Genomic DNA, 27,892 nt, shown 5'->3' on the forward strand with positions numbered 1-27,892 from the left:
TTTGGTGTGAGTTTGATTCTTCTGAGGTGCATCTCCTGTCTTTTAGTCTCTGCCTTTGCTGCAAGTACTTGTAGCCAACTATTTCTTGTGTATACAGAGCCCTGAACTGTTGGGTCCCAGAGGGAAGAGTCTCACGTAGCAGCTGTGGTTGTCTTAAACCTGACTCTGGAATCTGTGGGTCAAGTGGCTGAAGAGGAACAAGATAAAAATGAAATGCAGACAAGACAGAGGCTGTTTGGGAAAGCTGATATTCCGTAGAGGGTTTATGTCGGCATTGTTTTTTTGGACAATTTTATTGTGCTTCTTTGCCATATTTGGCATCTGTTTGTTGCCTTGAAGCATAAAGAGGTTACGTAGGATGAGGAGAAGAAGGAGAAGCAGATCAAGAAGAAGGTTTCTGCTGAGCACCTGGCCTAGATATCCACAGGCCATGTAGGCCATGAAGCAGTGGCCGTGTAGGGATTTGATAGGAGCCAGTTGTCCATACCTTTGAAAGAAGACAGGCTGGGCATTACATGTGAGTCGTAACAAGCCGTTCCACCCGCAGTAGATTTCATAATAAAAGCATTTACTTTAAAAGCTGGTGACTACATCCTCAGCAAAGCCTAAGGGGGGAAGCTACTCTTTGGGCCCCTCCCCTAAATCTGAGGTCACTCTTCCCTAACATTGTGGTGGGCTTCATAACCCCCTAATTTAAAGCAGACACCTATACACATACACATTTAACATGTCTTTAATGAATAAGTCTGTTGCACCAGTTGATATGTGCAGCCTGTATGCCAGAGCTGTTAAACGTAAAGTCTGGAGGCGTTATCAGGCTCATTGGGGTCCAATAAATAGACAGCCCTCAGCACCATCACTAAACCATTCTTAGGCCTAGGAAATGATGAACTCCTGCTACATGCATTCATAACAGCTTCTCTCCTGTTCCCTTGAAACCAGCAACCCATGTGTCAAAGGGTATGGAATTTGCTGGTTTTTTTGGAGAGGTTGGGAACACTGGCTTTTTGTCAGTGAAGAGGAGACTTGGTTGACAGGGATGCTTAGGGTGGCTGACTGGGGTTGGGAGCAGCTGTTTGGCACCACTGCCTCCTAAGTAGGCTTTGGTTGTGAGGAGTGGAAGGAATGGATTCAGCACCTATTTCTTCTGACCGCTTAAAAAGAAATGAGACTGGCATCTTGGCTTGAAACAAGCACATGGCACTGAAGTACATTCAGTTGTAGAGGCAGAGTCCTTGTTCTGTTTATCTTTTAAAGTTTGGTATTAGGCCGCAGTGCTAACAGAGCAGTAACTGAAGTTGCTGGGAGATTCAGGGATACAGTGTGCAAGTGAAAAATGTATATCATTAGAACCAGTGAATGGTTACTAAAGCTCATGGTTTTTTATATCTGGAAAGCACAATATTGCCCATTGTATTAAGAGATTATGTGCATTACAGCTGAACTAAAAGAAAACATGGCTTGGATCCTGTGAAACTGTTTCCCTTGTGCTGTTATCTGTAGGCTTTTCTCTGCTGCAGCACTCACTTCTTCTGCCTCTAGCACTTCGACATGTGTAAAGGCTCCTTGAAAAGCACTGGTTGTGTTAACACAGAAGCGCTTGAGGCAGAAAGCCTTTTTTCATAGAATCCAAGCATCTTAGTCCTTTCAATTGTCAGGATGTAGATCTGAGACTCTCGCTTTGCACTAGTGTGGGTAAATGCAATCATTACCCTTTTCTCTGTTTTTCATCTTGCATTTTTCCTGGAGCAGCAAGGGGTTGGTAAAGTCTTGGGAGAGTTCAGAAAACATCACTTCTTGTCTGGGAATGGGAATGCAAGGCCCTCATAAAAAGGGGAAGCTTTGAACCATGAATTCTTCCTTCATCTAGTAATTTGAGATAACAGGCTTATTGAAGACAGAATAGTCCAGCCATCCCAAGAGTGCTTTCTTTGAGCAGGGTTCTGTGTGTAAAAATGTGTGTGTGTGCGCGTGTTTTGAACCTGTTGAGCGTATATTTCATGTGTCCATGTGGGCAGAGTGCTGATTGTGACACTGTAAATCATGGCTTTTGTTTTTTAAGAGCCCTATTTTCATCTCCACTGAATGCTTTTTAAATTTGTTTTACTAAGTATGTCAAAATAACATGCTATTTCAGGGCATCAGAATTTTTTGGGGAAATGTTTCAGTTCTGATATTTCTGGAAACCCACATCATTGGATATGAGGAAAACTAGGTTCAGTTCAGCCATGAAGCTCAGCGAGTGACCTTACAGGGTTGTTATGAAGATAAAGTAGAAGGGGAGACTCACATATGCTGCTTTATGCTCTTTGGGGGAAAGGGTGTAATATGCAGGGCTTTTTTTCTGGGAAAAAAGGTGGTGGAACTCAGCGGGTTGCCAGTACAGGGGGCAACTCTTGGCGGGAGGTGGTGCCCCTGGTACCACATGTGCGTGTGCAAAGTTTGTGCATGCTCCCAGGACCAATGATGTCATTTTGGGTCAGCTGGAACAAAGGGGAGTTTTTAAATTGCCCTCGGTGAAAATGGTCACATGGCTGGTGGCCCCGCCCCCTGACCTCCAGACAGAGGGTAGTTTTGATTGCCCTCTGCACCAGGTGGCACGGAGGGCAATCTAAACTCTCCTCTGTCTGGAGGTCAGGGGGCGGGGCCACCAGCCATGTGACCATTTTCAAGAGGTTCCGGAACTCTGTTCCACTGCATTCCAGCTGAAAAAAAGCCCTGGTAATATGTATATATTCAAGGACCAAATTTCAATCTTTCCTTTTCCTGGTGAAGACAGCATAGGTAAAGTCCGCCTTTGGCTGTGAGTTCCCAGGTTAGAGTACTCACTCAGGCTCTCGTTCTCAAATCCATTCAGAAGAGACAAGCTGGCTCAAAACATCAACCATTTATTTTCATGAAGACAACTCCAGCAACCAACAACTTTAACACAAAACTAAAAATCTTGAAACAAGAGTTCCGCCCAATAGGACCAAACTAAATAACACAGATATTAGGGGAGGACAAGAGTATACAGCTGCTGTCAGGGAGGAGCATTCACATGCTTAAGGTGGGCATGGAATAGCATTCCTGATGACAGCAATTAGAAGTAATACTGAGGCGTTTTGATGGCCAGTCACTGAAAGGTCTGTTCTCAGTGGTTGACCACTGAGGGGGAAGGGAGGGAATTGGTCAGTCAAGTATTTTTAAAGCATTTACTCTATTAGAATGATGGAAGAGAGATGTTAATCATCAACAGGTTTGATATTTAGGATGATTGCTAGAACATACTTGTTCACAGTGTGAAACAATGAAATTTCTTAAGAAATAGTAATTCATTTTTAAAATGGTAGCTTAACAATGTTAGGTCATATTTCTATAAATATGAAAGATTTAATGAATAGTTCTTTTTAGCTTTTTTTTTTTTTAGAAATGTCAGCCTATAATTTGTTTATTTTATTTAAATGCTTATATCCCACTTTTCTCCCCATAGGGGACCTAAAGTGACTTACAGTTTATTTTTGTCCCTTAATTTGTAGTTCCCCTTTCTTATTGAGACTTTATACAAATTACAAAAGATTGTTAGACGATCGAAAACTCAGTTTCCAAATTCAGTGTGTTGTGCTGCCGGACCGCTCCCATTGAGGCTGTGAATTTGTGTGTCTGTTTGGTTTAAGACTTCAATCTTTTTTTCTGTGTGTGGCACCTGGTTACCGCCCTGAGGAAGCAATGACCTGTGAAACGGGAATATGAAATATGCAAGCATGAGCCCGTTGGCCCTTTCTTAGGAGTTTTTGGTGTTGCCCACATATGGACATTGTTTGTACAGATTGTATAACACCTACCCTTTTCCTTTATGAGTATATACTGTGAGTATATACAACATGTTTGTGGTCTGAACCAGCTTACTTTGACTTTACATTGATATTGGTCCTGGCACTTTGTAAATTACTTCCATGTACTGACTGTATTGTGTTTTGCCATTAATTTGTCTGGATATATTCGGCTTTTGATCTCTAACCTTTGAATTTTTGTATATATGACTTGTATATATGATTCATATCTTTGATTAATTTTCACATATGCTGTTTATCCAATTGTATTGTCATTACTATAAGCATATATATCATATTTTCATAATTCTTTTGGTATTGTAGTTGCTGCCTTCCCCTTCTTTTTGTTTTTGATGAAATATTTGACATTTAACTGGTCAGTTGACTTGCTTGCCAACCTTACTTTGCATACATTAAAAAACAGCAGTGCCTCAGGGGATCAGCGCTTCATACCTATAAATCACCATTTTCTTACTTGCCTGTAGTGGGTAAAAATTGCCTTCCAGTGACCAGGCACACCAACACCATTATTGGACCCTGCAGACGTAATAAGCTGGGGAAATGAATTCTGTGGTCTTGTTGGATTCTCTCTGGTATTTGTCCAGCCCCAAATGAAAACTGGGGGAATCCCAGTGGCAGATCTGGCTACTTTTCTCAGCACTTACTATCTTGAGATATTGTGCCAGATCCCCAAGACTTAACTAACCAAATTCCCTTCTGCTTTATTTTCTAAGGCTGTGTTGTTGCTGTGTTTTTTTGCAAGGGGAGGGCGCTTTTGCAACCTTTTCCACCCCAACTATCCCAATTCCTAAATAAAACCTTCCAAGGGACCCAGCAATCTTCCTGCTGCTTTCTCTTCCGTTCGCCGTGGGAGGGAAAGACAGGCCGTAAGTCTTTGATGTGCAGCCCTGTAAACCCATCCATGACACCCATGTGTGCACTCATGTGAGTCAGGACCAGCTCCGGCTCCCTTTGAAGTGCTCCAGCGGTCAGGATGAAAGTAGGGTGGTGGTGGGGAAGAATTCTTCCCAAGCCATCAGGCCTTAATTGCAGGTAATAGCAGCTCTCCATATCCCAGAAAGGGGAGGGCAGTATCCTTCTTTTTTCTAATCCTGCATCTGCATCCTGGGTTCCTGCAGTGAAAGGAAATAACACACAGTGAACCTACCAAACAGAGACTGCACCTCAGGAATGGCTCCGAGCTGCAAGAAGGATTGGTGGGCTGCAGAAATGGCCCTCCTGGGAAGATGCAAGAAGGTTCTGGTTACCACCAAGTTCCTTCACTAGCAACTGCATGTTAACTAGAATTTTTTTAACATGATTTGATGAGATTTTCACCTCCTCGATCCAAATTGCTTACTCTGTTTTTCATACAGGAGGTTTGTTTGAGCAAGGATGATTGTTTTTGTGATATAGGAATGGTTGAGAGTCAGTGTGGTATACTGGAGTACCACATACAGTTCTGGTTACCATATCTCAAAAGGAGCTTTGCAGAGCTAGAGAAAGAGGTCAACCAAGATGATTAAGGCAGCTGGAGTCCATTTTGTATGAGGAAAGGCTGGAGAGACTGTTTAGAAAAAAGTTTTTTTAAAAAGACACATGAGGAGGAACATTACATATCCCGTATCCCTAACCTACCTTATAGGAACATTACACATGTTTATAAAATTGTGCATGTGGTAAGGAAAGCGTATAGCAAGACTTTTTCTCCTCCCAAAACACTAGAACTCTGGGGCATCCAATGAAGATGGTGAGCAATACATTCAGGAAAGATAAAAGGAAATACTACTTTAGTCAACAAGTGATTAAATTGTGGGCTTCACTTCCAGTGGATGTAGTCATGGCAACCAGCATGGATGACTTTAAAAGGAGAAAGATTCATGGAGGACAGGTCCATAAGTGGCTACTAGCCATGATGACTCAAGAGAACCTCATAGTGAGAAGCAGCGAACCTCTAAATAGCAGTGCTAGGTAGCAACATGTTTGTTGTCCGCCATATGAAGCAGGATGTTGGACTAGATGGACTACTGGTCTGATTCCACTGGGCTCTTCTTATATTCTTATGGTGTAGTAGATTAGAGTGTTGAACAAGGACTGGGGAAACCTGGCTTCCCATTGAGACATGAAGCTTATTGTGTGACCTTGGGCCAAGCTTTCTCTTTCAGCGTAACCTACCTTATAGGGTTGCTGAGAGGACAAAATGCTGCTGTGTATGCTGCATGGAGCTCCTTGGAGAAATGGCCAGACAAAAAGATAAAGCTAGCTGGATATCCTTAAATTCACTTCCCAATGAGAATTTACCAGGATGGGAGGTGGAGGGGATCAAACTATTTATTTTATTTATTTATGTCATTTATAGTTGCCTTTTTCACAGAGACTCAAGGTGGATTACACAGTATTCTGCTTTACAGAATACAATAAAAGAAATTGAATTTGCTTGTCCAAAGATGTAGTAATAAGGAGTCGAATTGACCCTGATTTCCTTGCCCCTCTGGAACTTGCAAACACCTTGGCATGTAGAGTTTGAAGGTGAACTCTGAAATCAGCAAGGCAAGGTAAAATAAGCAACATTAAATGGCTGTTAAATGGAAGTTGCATATGTGTTTCTATAGCAGCTTTACATCAGCAGATGAGAGTTCCTTGTCCTAAGGAGCGTCCAGTCTCAGTGTAGGTGATGGGGAGGGCCAAGAATATCAAGGGATGAATGTAAGCAAAGGACTTGGATTTTGGTTCAGTGGGGTGAAAGGATGAATCCTGCTACTAGCTCTTTCAGATTCTGAAATCTGTTTCAGAAGTTTCCTCAAAAATCAAGATGGCCCATCCATGTATAAAGTTTCCCCAGTGGAGTAAGTAGAGGTCCCCCAGGCCACTTCTTGCTTCTAAAATGGTGTGAGGGGGAAACTTAAGTGCTCCCGCACCCATATTCCATGGTTGTGACTTGGTCCTCCATGCACCTGGGAATTATGTGCCATGCACAGATCTCCTGGAACGTATCTAGTTGACGGGGGCAGGATAGATACAGAAGTAACAGGAAGACATGAGGACCATGTAAGGCCCTCATGCTTTGTTCTATTTTGGCTAAGACTAGAAGATTCTGTCACCATCAGTGCATGTGGCAATGAACACATGAAGAGAGATACCTTACCTGTTTGCCAGCAGTCTTCCATTTATGGCACCAATGAAAAACAGCCATGGGGCCTCCATTCCCTGATACTGTAGAGCATGTCTTCACGAGCAACCGGTGTTGCTGTCCTACACATCCCTTACTGGAACAGAATGGGCTGTTGAATAGATGGGCTAGCTCGGTGGGGCATAGATGTCATAAATTTTGATCTGCTTACATGTGGCAAAGAAACTGGGTTTAGATGGATAGTCCCTGGATTTTGGAAGGACAGAGAGGAAAAAAGCCAGGCCCGAATCATCCAGGAGTGGCAAAGTCATGTTAAATTGGTCAAGATTGTAGTCTGCCAGTATGGACATTAAACCAAGTGACCCTCTAAATACAGGGATCTGTATGTTTCTATAGGATGCATTTGATATCTCACCCTGTGAATGTGGTACAATGTAGCATACTGCAGTCTTTTTTTCTCCCATTTTTTAATTCTATTGAAAAGGTTTTACAAAACTTGATTATCACATTACAGAACATGTAAATATTAAGATATCAGGAAATGGGTAGGGCAAACAATTCAGAAAGGTGGGTTTCTAACATCTACATCAGCAACTGCCTTCTCTAGCCAGTCACCTCAATAGGACTTTGCCAAACTGTCTGGCTTTGCAACTGCCTTCAAGGTCAGAAAAATTGCCACAGACCTATTCTAAGACACATTTTAAACAATTCCAAGGTATATTCAAATACATTGCAGAAAAAAAACCCAGATGTTCTCTTTTTAAAATTAGCTCCTGGATGTGCTTAACTGCTAACTATGAAAACTATGAAAATGACCATACTCCCTTTGGACTGGCTGGGGTCAAATCCTACCACCCCACCTAGAGGACATTCCTCATTTGCTGAGAGTTACACAAAATGCAAAAATGGCCTCTTTAAACACAGAAGTTTTCCTGAGTAGCAAAAAAAGAATGACAGAGTGCAGGAGGAGCAGATGTAGTAATCTTGTTGCAAAAGTAGCAAAGAGATGCATAGCATCTTACAGGTTAGCACATTGTACTTTGGCTTTAGTTTGAAATGCCAGAACCCACTGCATCAGATGCAGGAGTTTTGAGTGTCTGGATCTGGACAGCTGGTGGGAATGCTGCAGTCTTTATAAATGCAAACATATGTTCAAAAAATTGAAATTACCTTGCTTGCAGTGCTCATTTTCTCTTGTGTGCCCCATATATTTGCATTGATAATTTGTTCACTGTTTAAAATCAGCAATATATTGAGTGTGTTTGCGCCTAAGCTTTTGGTAACATTCAGTATGGATGCTGGTTGGATAACTGTGGCTGGCATGTGCTCACAATTTACTGAATTGCTAGGATTACATATGAACCAGGGTCATTCTGGGCAGATCATGCATCATTTATAATCAGCTACATTTTGAGTGTGTGCGTGTGCGCTTATGTTCTTACAGAGTCAGCATTCATCATACTAGTGCATGCTCAGAACTTACAAGATCAAACTACAGTTCCTAGGCAGCAGTGTAAGGGAAAACATTAGATGGCTTCTGGGTCCACTTCATACCCATCCCAGGTCCTGCCAAGCAGACGAACTCCAGGAGTTCCCTGTTGAAATGTAAATTCTCAGGCGTGTGGAAGCGCAATTTGGATGAGGACCATCGTGCACGTGGAGAAGGGGATTAATTTTCTATCATCATACTGTTTTCCTGACCTGAAACAGCCCTGAGAAGCTGCTATTTCCCCTGTTGATTACGCCAGTAGTACCATTGGTTTGGCAGGACCCAGGGCAGACGCACACTGTTCTCACAAACAGTGGGAATATGTACTTAGATCCTAAGACTGCACCAAATATCTGCTATACACTTGAGAACGCTCACTGAATGTTGTTGGCTTCAGGAGAGCAGGCAAAATTGGCAACGCTGGAATGCTAGAGTAGAGATAGGCACGAACTGGAAAAAAATGAACCGTGCGGTTTGTGATTCGTCGCATTTCATGAACCACAAACTTTCATAAACCTACCCCAGTGAAAACGTCACATCTAGGTCAGCAAATCATCACTTTTGGGTCAGCAGAAGGTCATTTCCGGGCCAGCAGAAGGTCTGCAGGAAGTCCATCCTGCAGATAGCCTGGCGCCGATCAATCAGTTTCCTTGGCAACTGATTGAAATGGGCTCTAACGTGAACCACAAACCAGCTCGGTTCGTCACAAACTTTGGTTCGGATTTCGGTTCGTGTGCATCTCTACTAGAGAGACAACCAAGAAAGGTTGTCTTAATATATATTTTTTCCTCTTAGGTAGGTTGGGCAAATGGGGACAGCTGTGGTAAAGTGGTGGGAGAACATACAATGCACATTAGAAATATCTTGAATGCTCAAACAGCGTCCATTTGTTTGAGGGTACTACTCTCAAGCTGCTATTGGGGCAGAGATGCAACTGCAAATTATTGGAACTTGGTTGTTTCCAGTTCTTCTTGGCATGATGGGACAATCAGAATTATCACTGGCATCTGTTCCATTTTGTTCTGATGTAAGGGTGCAAGAAAAGCAGCTAGATCAGTCATTTAACAGTGCCAATGCTTCCATTATTATCCTTCATTGCTAGATCTCCACTTCATCAGACATGGCTTCAGTCAAAGAAGAGGACATGCCACGTTCTAACAAAGTCCGGAACCTGAGACAAAATGGACAGGTTGTGCCCCGCCGTCCCAGACGCCGTTGGCCATTGCAGCATGTGGCAAGGAACCAATTATCATCACTTCAGCCCAGTGGCCCAATCCAGGAAGAGAGCACACCTTTTGTGCTGGATTTACAGAACTTGCCAGGCTTAGCCAATGTGGATCTGAGTGCTCAAAACCCAAACATACAGGTAAGCCTGTGAACAGACTGAGAACAAAAAGGGGGTGGGAGCAGAATCCATCATTAACTTTAAAGCATCCTGCATTATTTGGGGTAGCAGGTCTTTACTTGGGCTACCAGACTGGTAGTAAGTAGGAATTCCATAGTTTGTAGAACAGCGACCAAGAATGATGCTCTAGATGCCTATGTTGGGCTTGATGCACAAATGGAGACACCAAGGGGGTACTCTAGGTCATCTTAGCAGTTGCAGTGGGACATGGGAGAGAAGGTGACATCTTAAATATGCAAGAGTTGTTTGGGATTTAACCTGCAATTGTTGCTGAGATCTAAAGGCTACTGGCAATATTACTACGAAGTCTTCCCAAGGTCTTCCATGCTCATTAGGACTATTGATCAAAACATTCTACACCAATCATGACTTCCAGGAGTTGCTGCCAAAGCCTTGGATAGAGCACATGACTATTTGTATGTAAATTCACAACAAGATTACTAGCCTGTTTGCTGCACATACTGAAGTAAGCCATCAGCATCTTGACAGAGGGAAAAGAAAACTACAGAAAGTTGCCCATTTGGTTGGTGGCAGTTTTTATTTGTCATGGGCCATTTGCTGTTTACTAGCCTCAAGGTTATGACTATATGAATGATGGTAAAGCCCCAGACATAGAATTATAGCCAAGCTTAATTTGAGCAGGGAATAGGGCTGCTAACTGGCCTAAAGGAGAAAATGTCCTGTCACTTTAATAGAGGCTTGACGCATGGAATTGGGGAGCTGAAGCTTTTCATGGTATGGAGGTAAATAACATCCCATTAAGCCTCTATTAAAGGAAACAGGACATGTTTCCCAAGGTCCTTTTGGCAACTCTAGCTGGCACAGAGGGGGTAACCAAAGAGGTTGGAACAAAAGAATTAAGTAAAACTATAAACGTGATACTAATAATTAAAGCACTGGTATATAATTTAATCCAACAAATAAAAGTGCAAAAGAATGATTAAAAGTGTGGTTCAACATATAAATATCATACACTTGTGTATACATGTATAGTAAACTCACACATATACAGGTATATTAGTACATTTTGTCTGCATTTGTACAGAATGAGAACCAGATGCATTTTGGCCCAAGGGCTTTCCTCAATGGAATATATACCGTCCTAAGTGCCCCATCAGTATAGCTAACTAGCTTGATACCTGTGCTTGGCTACGTTATTTAACTACTTTAAATTCAGTTATAATACTTACGGGTATGTAACATTTGTAGGTTGGGGGGGGGGGGTTTAGTTGGATTTGTAGTATAATAGCATAGTACCCAAGCTTCACAAAGATGTTTGAATAAAGCAAAGTGTGTTGATGCTGAAAACCGATGAAATGAATTTCAAAATGTAACATTTATTGAAGAGATTTTAAAAGGAAAAGATTGTAATGCAATAAAGTGAAAAATATGTACAACCACGAAAAAACCGAACCATGCTGTTATGACCTTTACTTTCTTTGAGTAGATATTTCTTTTAATCTTTCCCTTAACACCCTCTGGGTAGTTTGCTGCCACCAGGAATATTATATTCCAATATATTTTTTAAGTTTTCCCTTTGGTAACGTTCCTAAGCATCAGGCTCCTTTGTGGTTCTATGTGGCCCTGAGGATAGGAATGGGATATAGCAGGGGTGGGCAAATTGCGGCCCGCTACAGAGTTTTTTGTGGCCCACCAAGACAGTCAGAAAAATCCGCCTTGAACCGAGATTTCCTTCATTTCTTTCATTCCTACATTTGTCTCTTTAAACTGATTCTAAAATTAAATGTGCTTGCAGCTATAGATGATATGAAATTAGCACAATAAATAAATTGAATAAAACTACCACTATTTTATTTAATTTATATTTATTGATTTTTATGATACAATTTATACCTTTTCTGAAATGCAAATTTAACTAATGAATACAATCATTTTAAAAGGTGCGGCCCTTTGCTAACCTCCGCTCCCACAAAGTGGCCCCCGAGCCAAAACAATTGCCCACCCCTGGGATATAGCAATGACAGCCACTCTGGGATATAACAAAACAAACTTTTATTTAGTCAAGAAGCGTATCGGTTTCATAAACGTAGTTCTCGGTTCTTAAAGTTACTTCCTATAAACTCATTCACACAGATCTCTTCTAAGGCTTCACACACAGCCTCTTTCTCTAACTCAATATTTCTCTCACAGAAATGCTTAAAACTCCTCAGGCAGCACACAGCTGGCCTCTCTTTCTCTGACTCTCATTCACAGAAATATTAAACCTGCTCAGGCAGCACACAGCTGGCCTCTCTTTCCCTGACTGAGTGTCCTTTCACAAACATGCTCAGTTCAGGTACCACACAGGTTATATTTCTCTCATAAACACTTCAACATATTCAGGCAGCACACAGCTAGCCTGCTTTCTCCTGACTCAAACTTTTCTCTCTCTGCCCTGTCAGTCTCAAACTGCATTCACTCGTCCACATTCTCAGTCATCAACCAATCACATCACTCACTCTTCCCTCTCTCACCCCCACTCTTCACCTAGCTCAAACCAAGCATTTAAAGACACATGCACACATTTACTTGAAATCATTAAACATGCGATTCGTGGTTCATGATGTTTTCACAAACCAGGAACCATGAACTGGGGCAAGTTCACGAACCAGTTCGTGGTTCATGTGGTTTAAATATCCTTTTCCCACCACTTCGCAGCGGCAGGGAAAGGGGCATTTAAACCCCCATATCAGCTGCTTGTTGGGGAGATCCCCGACAAGCAGCTGATCATTTAAACAGCAGAGCTGTGGGTGGGGCTTAGCTGGCCGATCGGGAGTTCTCCAAGTGGTGGGGAAACGGTCATTTAAACAGCGGAGCTTAGCTGGTGGGCTGGGAACTCCCAGCCGGCCAACCAAGCCTCACCCACAGTTTAAATGGCCATTTCCCCACTGCTCCAAGCAGCGGGGAAATGGCCATTTAAACAGCGGGGCTTGGCTGGCCTGCCCGGAACTCCGGGCTGGTTCGTGGGGGGTTTTTTGGTTCGTATTCCGGTTCTTGCCCATCTCTAGTCAGGACACTTGTCTTTATATATGTATATCAAAAATACTTGACCCAGCACAAAATAGACACAAAAATGTTATATGCTATTATACAAACCGTATCTAGTTGTGGCTTAGCACTCCTGTCTTTGATTTGTATACTTCTGACTAGGCTTGAGATCTTATGGGCAAAGGAAGAACTTTAATCTGGATGTATTGCCCATTTGCATTTTAAGCTGTTTTGTGGGAAGATTTGGATGAATTTACTCCATACTTTTAAAAATATAACATCTTCGTGTCTGTTTTGTGCTGGGTCAGGTATTTGGTTACGCTTCTTTTGCAGGGTTGTTTTATTTCTCCTCCTTTTTGGTTGTCCTAACTCTAACCAGCACACCAGCCAAAGGTGATGGAAAATGGTATGTACCACAGAGGATATCTGTGCCCCCATCTGCTGACCTGGATTTAATATTTTCTCCCAGCTGCAAACCTCCTTTTCCTTGGGGGTGGGGAGTGGGGGTGCACCTCTTTGCAGAACAGGCCGACTCTCCAATCCCTGCTCAACCATATTATTAATCAACAGTTCCTCTGTCTTATCTGGACTAAGCTTTAATTTGTTGGCCCCCATTACTGCCTCCAGACAGTGGGTTTGAAGCCCCATAGCCTCACCTGAATCTGATGAAAAAAGACAGAAAGAGTTGAGTGACATCTGCATAATGGTGACACTTTACTCCAGGGGATGGTGGTGGTTGTGGTGGTGATGATAGAGAAGGGGAGAGGCTTTGTGGAAGTAGAATAAGGAGAGCTGTAAGAGAAAGTGTTTTGGTCAACAGTTCTCTGGAGTGATGGCTACACATTTTCCAAAAAAATAAACATTGACTGGGAGGGATCCAAATGGCAAGATGGCCAAGGATATGAAGATTCTTGTTGATAAGATATGCTGTTGCTGTTCAAAGGGTTCCCTCCATGTGGTATTTTGCTTCTACTGTGGAACTTCGGAACCATTCCTTCTCAATATCTTGGTTTCTAGGTGACCATTGAGGTCGTAGATGATCCTCAGGCTGAGATGGAGATGGACCTGCTGAAAGAGACCAGCAATGACTGGTCACTGACTTCCACTGAATGGCTGTCCCACAAAGACCTCTTCTGGCCCCTCTTCTGGGAGTACACAGATCCTGTAGTGGAGGGGGATGAAGATGGCAACTTGGACATAAAGAACCGGGAGGAAGAGGAGGAGGAGGAGGAGGACTATACATCAGAGTACGATGAGGAGGAGACGGTTCTGAGTGGAGTGGGAGGGGACTGGGACCAGAGGTGGCCCAATCAGAAGAACTGGATCTTTAAAGAAAAGTACAATTATGGTGAGCTTCCTTTCACCACTCACAGCAGATCTGCAGAGCTGGACTAGGGAAGAAGAAGAACATGTCTTCTCTGTAGAGCAAAGGGTGTTTGCATTTCAACACCCCTTGGCCATTTCTTGTTCCTCTCCAGCTCCCATGAAACTCAGGAGTCTAGCCAGTAGAATTAACCCAGCATGGGAAATTCTTACATACCTCTAGAATAGCAGCATTAGGTACATTTTCTACCTTGGGTACATAGATTCAAGAATCCATTTGAGTCATTTGTGAAGCTGGTAGTATAGGCTGTCCTGTATGATACTATTGCACTGTGCAGAGCAAATAGGATGAAGGCCTACAGATAAAGTGTGTATTCCTCCCTGACCCTGCTATGGAGTAAAGAGCAGCAAGGAAGGAGATGTTTGAGTTCAGAAAAATGACCCAGGGGCAAAACTTCCATGGCTACTATTTAGACATGCTTAGGAGATCCAGTCACAGGTCTCCCAGTGTCTTGCATAATCTGGCCATAAGAGAGACAAAGTGTGCATCTTTAGTGTGTATTTTTTCTGCTTTGGATCCATAAATCAAATATCTGTGGTATGTGCTGTATATATTGGCTATGCACCTGATGCAGAAAGAACCTTTGCCCCACTTTCAATATGCATGCATTTTCCAACAGGCAAGGGAGCAAAATATCTTATGAAGTGACCGTAAACCAAGGACTGAAAAGCCTGTAGTTAAACAACTCCTGGAAATTTGGAAATCTGCATGCCTGTAATAAGACCATGCAGTGCAAAAGCTATCTTACTTTGATCAGGATATGGAGTCATATGCAGAATCCTGATTTTCAGGAAAGCAAAAAAGTTGGCATCTTAAGCCACATTGAGAAGAATAACATACACACTGATCCCTCCTCTGAGTTTTTGATGGTAGCATTATGTGAGGAAAGAGATCAGTGCTGTCAAGTGAGAGCAGTAATCCCTAACTAGTAATCCCAATCCCGGTGACCCCATGCTAGTTTTTTTAGAGTGCGTGTGCCATTGTCCTCCTTTCTCCCCTCCAGAATATGAAGATGAAGAGGAATGGAGCTCTTGGTCCCCCTGCAGTGTCACCTGTGGCAGTGGCAACCAGAAGAGAACCCGGTCTTGTGGCTATGCTTGTACTGCCACCGAGTCAAGAACCTGTGACCTGAACCACTGTCCTGGTATGGCTTTTATTCTTCCAGCCCTGCCCTGCTTTGTGTCCTTTGTGTAATGAAATGCTTCAAAATAGTTCAGATCCACCAGCATGTAGCCAGATTGGATTGAATCCCATGGAAGATATCCACAGATGGAAGGGAAGAGTGATTTCAGAGTATCCCACCCCCCTGCTGCAAATCTCCCGGTCCCTTTCATGCTATCCGGGGGGGCGGGGTGTCTCCTTTCCTGCAGGAGCAGCATTTTGGGCTGTGGGAGGCAGGGAAGTCCTGCTGTGTGGATGGAAATACCTTCTCATCACTGAAATCTCTATTAGATGCAAGCTATTTGTCTACTGGGCTGCTTGCTTTCTTGCTTTTGAAATGGGCAGCAGTGCCACTCTGTTGCATCCAAAATAACAGAAGGTCTTGTGGCACCTTAATGACTACCACATGTATTACGGCATAAACTTTCATGCACCACCACCCAAATAGGCTCTGGCTCACGAAAGCTTATGCCATAATAAATGTGTCGGTCTTTAAGATGCCAATAGGTTCTTTTTCTCAATTTTGAGGGAGGAGGGCTTGATCCCTTTTCAAACATTCTGGAAGGATGAGAGTAACAGCCCAGTAGAAAAACAGAATTATTGCTCAAAGAGCAGCTCCTCCATCTGTACATCTCAAGTGCTAGAAACACCTAGCTCTTCTTCATGTCTCTTATTTGATCATTCCTTGAAAGACCTAAATAGCCCAGATTAGCCCAAGAGAAGCTAACTAGGCTTGGCCACAGTCGGTACATGGATGGGAGACAACCAAGGAAGACTAGGGTTGCTATGCAGAGATAGCAGTGGCTAGCCATCTCTGCTCATCTCTTGCCTTGAAAACTCCTCCAGGGATCACCATACGTCAGTGGGAACTTGATGGCTCACTTTAATTGCATTGCAATATGTTGTATGGATGGCAAACTTCTGGCTTTCTTGTCTCGGCCTTACTTAAACAGATGAAAAAGATTTGACCACCTGAAACTGCCTTCTACTAAGTGTATCAAGGGTAGGCATGGTCCACGCTGGCTGGCAAACAGCTCTCCGGAGTCTTGAGGGGGTTTACCTTATCCCCCACTACTTAGTCTTTTGAACTGGAGACGGCACCTGGGATTTAACCACCTGTGTGCAAAGCAGATGCCCAGCCCCTGAGCTCCAGCCTCTCCTGTAAAGGTGTCCCATTCTGTTCAGCCTGATAGTTCTGCTCATGGTTTTTTAAATAAATCCATGGGTCACTGATTCTGGTTATCCGACTTCTCAGACTCTTGATACATGGAGATAAGGCCACAAACCGCTGCAGCGGGTCAAAATTAAACGTCTGAGTCTTTCACATGCAGATTATGATCTGGAAGATGGGGACAGAAAGATATACAAGGGTTTGTATATCTGCTTCCACTTTTTTGGGTACAACTTTTCATTCTTTCATTCGTTCTTTAAAATGGATTTTCCAGTTAACATATACAAAATATGAATACAATGTAAGTAACTAATGAAGTCCATCCTTAGCTGAAGATTAACGGGACCTTAAATACCTCCAAAATTGCTGAACATTTGTTGAAACCAAATGTTGTGCAGCTTCTAAATGGAATTTGTCTGTTCTTGGAAAGCTTATTTATTATTATTATTATATTTATTATATTTTTAATCCCACATTTCAATCATAAAACCCACAAACTGGCTTACAACTTTTAAAAAATACCATCTTAATTAGTTCTTCCTTCTGTCCAATAGACATCCTCTTTGTTGACTACTAGTAGTAGTTTCTTCCTCTAAAGGCAAGAGGCTTTTCATATCCTGAAAGCCGTACATGGATGATGCAGGTTCTGCTCTGTCTCTGAGATTCACTCTGACCAGTTTCTTGCTTCTGTGCTTTTCTTAAGGAGCAGATGGAGAGTTGGCTTCTGCCACTGAAGAGCCACCATTTGAAGCTGAGAATGCCACAGAGATCTTAAACTCAGGTCAGAAGAAATGTCATTTTTTTAAGACAAGGAGCTTAGGTATTATTATGATAAAGAATTCCTCTGCACCCTGTGATCATAGAGAGATATCAGTAGGGATCTGTGCATATTCAGCAATCCCATACAAACTGGGAGGACAGGCAGGGATACCCAGCATTTTGTCCTTGGTTGTAGAATTCAGAACCCTTAAATGTTTCACTTTCATTTGTAAAGCAAGTTTCTAGCCCTCGTGCTTCAAAGATAGACTAACATGTTTGTGGATTTCCCACAACCCCAGGAATTGTCTCCAGGGGTTAGAAGAGGCTGGAGGGATGGAGAAGGAAGTGGAGAAAGTGTGTTCTGTGCACGGATGGCTGGATGCAGACCAGGAGAAGGATTTTACAGCTGACAAAAATTTCCTGCTGCAATATGTAGAGCAGGGTCTCCAGGAAAGCCCCTATAACCTCTGCCACCCCTCATCAATATGAACACTCAACAGAATACTGAGGTGACAGAGTGGACTGTACCATTTAAGCTTGAAGATGGGGATCACATACGTGAATGGTCTCCCATTTTAAAAAGGTGTGTGTAGAAGCTGAACAACAACAGAAACTAGTACAGTCAGAAGAAAGCCAATCCAGCTTGTCTGTTATGCTCGTTTTTAGTTGGCAGGACATTCTTAATGTAGTGGAGCACTCTAAAAAGTGTCCCCAGCTGTCGGCAGAAATGAAACAGTCTGTTTTACCACTTGTGTTAACCCAAGTTTATCCTCTAGTATGGATTATTCCTTCCTTGCCTATAAAATGGATGAGTTTTTTTCTCTGTTTGCTGCCTGCTTCCTCGCCAGTTGCGAAAACACAGTTCTCCATGTGCTTAAGATCATCTCTTTTCTCCTTCCTGCACCATTTTGTTTCCCTTCTGTTTCACTAAACCCGCCCTCAATTCCCACTGCCTCTGCTCATTACCATCCACCTCTCTTCTTCATCCTTCCCAATTTGCTTCTACCTGGTCTACCTGTAACTGAACGTCCACATTCCATGCATCAATACAGAATCTCTGGTACTGAAGACACAGGGAGACCAATGTGCCAGAATGTTTAACAGTTCTGGCACAAATCAACCTTCTGATGGCCTGCTGTTTTTCTTTCCCAGATGTGGACAGCTGTGAGAAGTGGCTGAACTGCAAAAGTGATTTCCTCAACAAATACCTGAGCAAAGTACTTTCTGACCTGCCCAGCTGTCCCTGCTCGTACCCACTGGAAGCTGTTTACAGTGCAGTGAACTTGAGAGATGAGCAGCAGGGCAAAAACTTCCGCTGGCGTGATGCCAGTGGGCCCAAGGAGCGACTGGACATCTACAAGCCCACGGCCCGTTTCTGCCTGCGCTCCATGCTCTCCTTGGACAGCACCACACTGGCTGCCCAGCACTGCTGCTATGACGAAAACACCAAGCTGATCACTCGAGGCAAGGGGGCCGGCGCTCCAAACCTCATCAGCACAGAGTTCTCCCCTGAGCTTCACTACAAGGTGGACATGCTGCCTTGGATCCTCTGCAAGGGAGACTGGAGCCGGTACCATGCTGTGCGGCCTCCCAATAATGGGCAACGGTGTGCTGACAACCCCCCGGAGGACGAATACCTCTCTCAGCTGCAGGAGGCCAAGGAGTATTAGCATGCCCTGAAAGCGGGGCTGTGAAAAGAGAACAGTTTCAGTCTCCCATACAATCTGCTAAGAGCATAGCAGTCTCCCCCTTTTACATCAGGTTTTCTACAGAGTTGTTATCTTTTGCTTTTCATTCTCTTGATAACGAGGTAGTCTGTAGGAAAGCTTACATGAATGCCACAGTAGCTCCAGTCATGTCTTTTCTACAACAGGACTTCCTTGTTACCCCAGCAATTCATGCTGTCCAGTTGGCTGAAAGGGGCTCTCTTCTCACTCCAGCAGATTTTCTCTTGGTCTTTCGGGAAGAGCCCAGAGAAGTGAAAAACGGGAACAGCAATGGCAGGCAAAGGGCTGCTTTTAAAAGAAAGGCCTGCCTTGTATTGTATTCATGGCTCATTTGCAAAGCAGACTTTTATGTTCTTGCAACTCGAAAAAGTCTGATTCCTGATGGTTTTACCTAAATTTCTAAAGTGGTTTGGGAAGGATGACATTGCACCAAAATTATGTTTAAGATAAAAAAGGAGGCTTTCAGAGAGGCAATCGGATCTCCAAACCTCTGTAATTTGAGATGGTCCCAGGGAAGAGAGAGGATTGCTTCTTCCATTTCTTACATTCCACACAATTTGGGAGAATCTGGAGGAATGCATTTTCTGGGATGGATCTGAAAACACATCCGCTGGAGGGAAAAGGAGGGCTGCCTGCTCCCTAGGTCTGACGGGAACAAACAGGATCTGATTTCTAGCCAGAAGGTCAGGAAAGGAAATGACCAAATGTCTCAATTCCTTTCTTACCTTTACTTGTGACAGGCCTGGGGTTCCATCCAGCAGTTAAATCTGTGAAACCAGGTATTCTGGGGAAACTGTGATATACACCTGTCAGTAACACGCCCATGGCCTTCAGCCAGGTCTCTTGTCTCAAACACTATGCAAAGAAAAGGCTGTCCTTGGCCCTAATAAAGCACTCAGGAAGGCAGGCAGGAATGATGTCACTGTGAGGAACAAAATCTCCCAGTCAGTGCAGCTGGGTTTCTAGAAGACTGACTGCCCTGATAGAGGCTGATCGGGTAGTTTTACCTATTAATGTGCTTCGTACCAATAGGCTCTTCTTTTGTTTTCAGTTTTTAAATGTTCCACCCTTTCTCTTTTCCCTTCAAAGCTTTGATTTTCTTGCTGTAGTGCAGGAAATAGTCTAATAGTTCAAGCATAGTTGATACTCCACTGTGTTGGAGTGGTTCTGTTCTGACATCTAGTGGCCATGCAGGGGCTGAACAGCCTTGTATTTCAGCCCAGTTAAAGAATCTTAGCCAGAATCCTGGAAATGTGCAAGTGATAGATATCCTTCCTGTGGGCTGCCTGAACATTCTTTTATCTCCTTCTCCCTCTAAATACAGTCTCCAGCCCTTGTCCTTTGCTGCATTTACTGGCTGAGAACACAACCTTCTCTGAAACCTGGAACCATCTCCAGGGTGCCAGCCCTGTCTCTGGTTCAAGATAGGCTCCTTGATACCTGGGCCTCAAATGTATGTTGCTTTTAAAAACCCTTATTTTTATTCTTAGCACATACAGTGGTAGAACTGTCTGGCAATGAACTGTATTTTTAAATGCCGAGTGTATCAGAGGGCTTTTGTTTTTTGAACTTGAGATGCAAGATAGACATTACACAATAGGCTAAATCATCCGTTGATCACATTTTATCCCATCCATCCTCCAAGATGCTCAGGGCACCTTTCATAGTTCACCCCTCTTCCATTTCATCCTCACAACAACCTTGTGAGGTTGGTTAGGCTGAGAGACGATGATTGCCCATGGTCCCTCAGTGAACCTTGTGGTGGAAGAGAGAGGGGCCTCTGAGCTTTTGAGGAAGAGACTCTCCATCACAGAGAAAAGGGAAAGAGAACCAGCTTCTCCTTCTTTCAAATGGCAGGTGGTTATAGACCTGCTATTGCTTGCAGTCGCTTAGCTTCTAAATCATCTTGTAGCGCTGGCCCCAAAACATGATGGTTGTTTGCTGGGATCCAGTTTGCTATACTCTAGAAGCCCTAATAGGTAGCACTAGGGAGAGATAATCCTAACACAGTCCTCACACATACATCCAGTATAAAATCAAACTGGTTTTCAATTTTCCAATTCAAAGGATTTCAAAGGAGAGAGAGATCACTCTGTGTTCATAGACGATTGAGTATTTTCAGCTGCATACCAGGAAGTTTTGTGCGGAGTAGGTCCTTTTCTGTTTCTACAAGCAGCTTTGAAAGGTCACTGGTAAAATACTGCCCAAGCTACTTTGGGTAGCTTATTTAATACCTTTATAATTGGCAGCCAGAAGTAGTTGGTGCCAGCCTGTACTCAGACCACAGTTCCTTTTCCTTAAGTCTGTGCAGTCTTACACCTCATTCCCACATTCAGGAGAATGAGGATCTGCCACTTCAGTCTCCCAAAATGTGTGGACACAACCCAGAGATTGTTAGAGTGGGATGTGCCATTTAAAGCTACAGGTGGTAGATTCCAATTTTTTTAAAAAAAAAAAAATTTTTTTTAAAAACCAAAAGGAGAGAGATTCTATCCCCACCCGCTCCAAGCTCACTATGTTGGGTTTTCTCTTTGTAGGGAAATGTTAACCTAGGCGAGTGTTCCAAACTATGATCCTTCACCTTTAGTTTGAATTGGTGCAGTACATTTTACTGCTTCAGGTCTTTGCCATCTCATTTCTCATCCCCATATGTGTGAGCTAAGGTTTAACTACATTACATGGAGTCCTGTGACAACTTTAAGGGAATTTTAAAAAATGTACTCAACTTGGCTGTCAAGGCTGCAATTTGAAGCCAGAAACTAACATGCGGAGGAGGGGGTTCTCTCTCTCTCTCTCTCTCTCTCTCTCTCTCTCACACACACACACACACACACACACACACACAGAGCTGCGATCCAGAATCAATGCCTAGCTGACTGCTGGATTCATTTGCATATTAAGCAAACAGCTGCCAGCTTGCTATGCTTCTGACAATAGGAATACCTCCAGTTTCGACAATGGGAAAATCTCTGGGTCATGGATGCCTGTGTATCAAATGCAATCATTCCCACAAGCACTTTGGTTCCCCTCACCCCTGAGCTTTGTAGTCACATTTGGATAACTATTAAAACGAGCATTTATTTTTATACCATGTAACTAAGATTCTGTCCAGTAATTCCTATTTAAGCTCTAAAAAAGTTTTGTATTCCACCCCATCCATAAAAAATGTAATGCTATATCAGTACACTGTTTGTATATAGATATATTTTAGTTCTACAAAAATTGCATTTATGAGGTCACCTTTATTCTGATTTTAGATGAAAGCACTTTATTTCAAAATGTGTGTGTTTGTGACCAATATGATTCATTTATATAATACTGTGAGGTTTAGTTTGGTTTGAAAGGGATAACACAGTGTTGAAAGATGGCATGTTTTAGAGATCCATCATTAGCTCGTTCACACTACGGGCCCAGAATGCTTCGTCATCTTCCTTCTCTGTGTTGTGTTTTGATTGTGAGGGGTGAACCTCAGAGCAAAGGGACATCCAGATATTTGCTTACAAAGCACAGATGTCTGGAATGGAGACCCCTCAGAAGAATCTTGGTTCTGGGTTGGCTGGAAATCGGCCTCTCCTGTGGCATTTTAGTGTTCCTGTTTCCATACGGGAAAGGGGGGGGGACGTTTGAGGGCACGGCACACCTTTTTGTTGCTTTCCAAAGAGGATTGAATGTTTGTATGTGGTTTGGGGTGGAAGGACTGGGGCAGATTCTTCTTTATAGCTGTTTCGCCTATCCCAGCTGTTCTGCCGTGTTCGGTCTTTCTCTTGTACAGTATTTATTGGTTGTGATAGCTAAAGAAATGGAGAGGTGCTGTTCTGGTGAATGAGGCCTCACTCTTGGGGGATGTGTGTGAGAAATGCCAAAAGGGAAGCAAGATTGCAGATGTCTCTTATGAATAAATTCTATTGTTAACACACCACAAGCCCATGCCTCAGTTATTCAAGAATGGAAAGCAAAGAGCCTTTTGGAGGTCAGGTGGACAACTAAAGTCCAGAACTTGCAGGGGTTGTTCATAGAGTCATAGGGTTGGAAGGGACCTCCAGGTTTAGAGCTGGAACTCTGAAACTTGTTTTGTCTGAGTTCAAAGTTATAATCTGTCTGTTGCAAGAAACAGCAAACCTGCTGCAGAGTTCCCTGGGGAGGGGACGGGTAGTGGGTGTCCCTTCCTGGAAGAAAAGGCCACCAATAGCAGCTTGTAGCCTAGTATTCCCCTCCGCAAAGTCTGGAACATTCCTCCAGCCTGGAGCCTTCCTCTGACTTATGACTCTTTCTCTGGCGGAGGAAGGCTCCGGAGGCTGGAGGAATGCTTCAGACTTTGCTGGGAAGAATGGGAGGATACAGGCCAGCTTGTTCTGAGGTGTGGAAATAAAAAATCCATTATTTGTGACACAATTCATGGAGCCATCTGCATGCCATCAAATAGATGAAATGGTTCCTTCGTACAGGACAAATATTTCTTCAGGTACCTCCTACAATGTGGAAATTTGCTACAACTTGAAAAAAAACACATTATTTAGTATGTGGGAGAACTTAAACGTTGAAGCCCATTTCTCTCGCCAGCTCATCTCAGATCCTCAGGCTGGTTTTTCACACAGCTGGAGCACAGGGTGAGAAGACAGACACGACTTGAAGCGAAGCCAAGGGAAGTCTGTCAATGAGGTCAGCTTAGCCCACAGTTCCCTTTCCGATAAGAATGCAAAGCCCTCTCCCGAGAGACCGAGAGCTGGCAGCAAAATGTAGCCAGCATCATATTTCAAAGCTCTCAGTGAATCTACAAAGTGAGATCCAGCTGCTTGGGAATGGGTGTATATTTAAGCAACAGGGTGCTACTGAAAAGTTTGATGACAAGCCCAGAAGGAAAGCCAAACCCTCTGTCAACAAAGCAGGTACTTCTGAAGCAGCTGCCTTGGGTGGGAAGGAAGCCGCAGCCTATAGATGACTTACATTCTCCAGCTGAAATTCTACAAAAGGAGGCTGTAATGTGAACTTTTAAAACACCATCCTCTTTTTTTTGGGGGGGGGGGACTGCTGAAGACTCCATGGCCTCAGTCCGGGCTGGAATCACAACTGCCCAGGAATGCTCAGCCTGTCTATTCCAAGCAGAAGCAGGAGACTATCCCAGAGACGTTGTGGAGGCCATGGTGGAGATCTTCCATTTTCTGACGGGAGAGGCATTAAAGTGAGGCTTCACGCAAGAGAAGCCAGCTCTGCTGCCTCCCATCCCAGGAAAGGGGAAATTACCAGAGAGGCCCCTGCAAAGTTGCCAGTGCCTCTTGGGAGCGCTGCCATTTTCTGTTGGGGTAGGGTTGCCAACAGGCCTGGAGAAAAAGGCTCTGTCTCTGTAATGGAGTTTTAATGTGTGGAAATGAGGAACTGAACGTTTCCATGGCACAAATCTAAATAGCATCACCTGGTAACCAGGGCTTTTTTTCAGCTGGAACGCGGTGGAACGGAGTTCCGGAACCTCTTGAAAATGGTCACATGGCTGGTGGCCCCGCCCCCTGATCGTGCACGGAGGGCAATCTCAACTCCCCTCTGTCTAGAGATCAGGGGGCGGGGCCACCAGCCATGTGACCATTTTCTCCTAGGACAACCCACTGAGTTCCACCACCTCTTTTCCCAGAAAAAAAGCCCTGCTGGTAACTAACATCCCATTAAGCCTAGAGGATTAAAGAGGTAGATTCTTCTACAGGCGTCAGCCCTAGCTGGGGGAGGAAGTGTAGTATGATTTTTTTGTACTACAAACATAAATGTCATGCTCTGTCCCTTCTTTCAAGGGGGAAGGGGTTTCATGCACTTGTGGGCTGGTGTGACATTGGGCATTTTTTGCCCAGAGCCTCTCAGAGTTGAAGTCAGGCCTGTTTTCATGCTCCAAAACTGTGCAGCTCTTGGGCTTGCTCATTTATTTCTGATAGCTGCAATTTTTATACTGCTAGTAATTTGTACGTTTAAGGGGAAAAAAGTAATTTTTAATCTGGTAGTGGATGTTGGTGACATGCAGTCCACAATACATCCATAACTCAGCATAGTAGTGAACAAAGCCAGTGCTTAGACCATCATTTGTGCCAATGTTATACTAGAAACCATCTGGCACTGCAGCTGTTGTAAAAGCTGTGGTATTGGCACAGGAAGAGAAAGGCCACCATCCAGTAACCTGGGATATGAAAGAGCACGATCGCACACACAGCCAAATGTTACTTGGTCGTTATTACAGAAAATAAAGACAACATGGTAAAAACAAACCTGAGGGGCCACTAAAACTCAACAAGTAGAACTCATATCCCATCCTACAGCAACAAACTGCTGTTTGGCCTACAACGGGTGGGTCAGTGAATGACTTTACTGGTGCAAGGAATACTTTTTAACAAAGTAAAGCTTAGGTGGCTCAAATTCCCTGCCAAACATCTGATCCATGGGTTTAAGTGCCCTTTTCTGTGCTGCTGCAAAGGGGCATGGAAAGGGGCATTTAAACCCCCACCAGCTGGATCAGTTGCTTGGCGGGGAATCTCCCCACCAAACAGCTGATCCATGGGTTTAAATGCCCCTTTCCCTGCTGCTGCAAAGTGGCACGGAAAGGGGCATTTAAACCTTTCGACCCAAAGCTTCCTGAAGCAATACGAATAGCAGACCCAGCAACCCTTGCTCCATGCCCAGATGATGGTAAAACATTGTCAGGATCCCTAGCTGAACTGGCCTGGGAAAATTGCCACCTGACCCCAAGGTGGTGATTGGCATTACCCTGGGCATGTAAGAAGGGGCCACAAGAACTAAGCACTGATGTGAACTAATGTAACCCTTCCTGTCCTCCCTCTCATGATCTGCCTAGGTTCACAGAATCTGCTTTGCTGTCAGATGGCCATCTAGCCTCTGCTTAAAAACCTCCAAAGGAGGAGAGTCCACCACCTCCCAAGGAAGCCTGTTCCACTGAGGGACTGTTCTTTTAGGAAGTTCTTCCTAATGTTTAGCTGAAAACTCTCTTGATTTAATTTCAACCTGTTGGTTCTGGTCCAACCTTCTGGGGCAACAGAAAACAACTCTGCATCATCCTCTATATGACAGCCCTTCAAGTACTTGAAGATGGTCATCATATCACTTCTCAGTCGTCTCCTCTCCTGGCTAAACATACCAAACTCCTTCAACCTTTCCTCATAGGATTTGGTCTCCAGACCTTTCACCATCTTTGTTGCCCTCCTCCGGACTTGCTCCAGCTTGTCTATATCCTTCTTAAGTTGTGGTGCCCAAAATTGAACACAGTACTCCAGGTGAGGTCTAACCAGAGCAGAGAGATACCATCACTTCTCGTGATCTGGACACTATACTTCTGTTGATATAGCCTAAAATCACATTTGCCTTTTTAGCTACCACACCACATTGCCAACTCATGTTCAGTATATGGTCTACTAAGTCCCCTAAATCCTTTTCACACATACTTCTGCCAAGACAAGTCTCCCACATCCTATCATTATGCATTTGATTTTTCCTACCTAAATGCAGAACTTTACATTTATCCCTGTTGAATATTTATTTTATTTGTTTTAGCCCAGTTTTCCAGCCTGTCAAGATCATCCTATCTTCAACCATATTTGCTACCCTTTCCAACTTAGTATCGTCTGCAAATTTAATAAGCATTCCTTCTATTCCTTCATCCAAATCATTTAAAAAATATTGAACAGAACAGGTCCCAGGACTGATCCCCGAGGCACTCCACTTGTCACTGTTCTCCAAGAGGATGAGGAACCATTAACAAGCACTCTCTGGGTGCCATCTATCAACCAATTACAGATCTACCTAACAGTAATAGGATCCAAATCACATTTTACCAACTTGTCAACAAGGATATTATGGGAAGCCTTACTGAAATCAGGATAAACTATGTCTACAGCATTCTCCTGATCCAGCAACGTAGTAACTTTCTCAAAAAAGATACAAGGTTAGTCTGACATAACTTGTTTTTGAGAAACCCATGTTGGCTCTTAGTAATCACAGCCATCCTTTCTAAATGCTCAAGGACTGACTGATGATTTGTTTTAAAACTTTTCCAGGTATAGACGTCAAGAAGATGGGCCAGTAGTTACCTGGATCCTTTTCCCCCTTCTTGAAGATGAGGACAGCATTTGCCTGCCTCCTATCTTCTGGCATCTCAAAATTGATGGACAGAGGCTCAGAAATTACATCCGCGAGTTCTTTTAGTACCCTTGGGTGCAATTCATCTGGCCCTGAGGATTTCGTTTCAATTAAAGAAACTAAGTGTTTATATACTGCCCCATTCCAATCCTAGGCTGTAGCTTCCTTCTTCCATCACGTGTTCTGTTATTGATATGTTGAGCACCATCTCCCTCGCAGGAGAAGACTGAGGAAAAGTAGGAATTGAGCAGTTCTGCCCTTTCTTCATCACCTGTTACAATTTCACTTTCTGTCCCTGCAGTGGGCCTTCCATGTCCTTGCTCTCTTTCTTACTTTTAACATAAGCAAAGAACCCCTTTTTGAATCAATGAATGCAGTTCATCTGTCTTACTAACTCTAGGCAAAGTCCAAGCCATTTTTTCCTGTTTTCCTTTGGAACTCTTAGTCTTGCTTTGCTCCATTCCTTAGCAATGTCAAACTCTCACCCAAGACTTAATAGAGATCTGCTGCAGCAGCTGGGCAATTTTAGTTAACAATTACATTTCATGCAGCGATTTGTCATCCTGCCAAAAAGTAGAGGATTTACAGCTGGGGACTCGTGCACTGGCAGAATAACGTTGCCATTTTTCTCTAGCCCTTTCCCCAAGGAGCTCAGAGTGCGCGCTTTCTCTCTCTCTCTCTCTCACACACACACACACACACACACACACACACACACACAGTCTTCAACAAGCATATGAGA

The 27,892-nt window shown here is 43.5% G+C and overlaps 1 protein-coding gene across 3 annotated transcripts in view; it reads left to right on the forward strand.

The window, feature by feature from the left end:
- ISM2 (isthmin 2) overlaps positions 1-22,942 on the forward strand; it is a 40,042-nt gene extending 17,100 nt beyond the window's left edge. Inside the window, exons 2-6 of one of the 3 annotated variants that reach the window (XM_054972794.1) lie at positions 9,534-9,797; positions 13,842-14,172; positions 15,212-15,352; positions 17,244-17,321; positions 18,452-22,942. In XM_054972794.1, coding sequence (XP_054828769.1) covers positions 9,534-9,797; positions 13,842-14,172; positions 15,212-15,352; positions 17,244-17,321; positions 18,452-18,969 — 1,332 coding nt within the window. In that variant the 3' untranslated portion in view covers positions 18,970-22,942. The remainder of the gene's footprint in view (positions 1-9,533; positions 9,798-13,841; positions 14,173-15,211; positions 15,353-17,243; positions 17,322-18,451) is intronic. The other 2 variants (XM_054972795.1, XM_054972796.1) reach the window with 2 other exon arrangements.
- Positions 22,943-27,892: the final 4,950 nt, after the last annotated feature.

This window comes from Eublepharis macularius, chromosome 2 (assembly GCF_028583425.1).
Source record: "Eublepharis macularius isolate TG4126 chromosome 2, MPM_Emac_v1.0, whole genome shotgun sequence".
NCBI classification, from domain to species: Eukaryota; Metazoa; Chordata; class Lepidosauria; order Squamata; family Eublepharidae; genus Eublepharis; species Eublepharis macularius.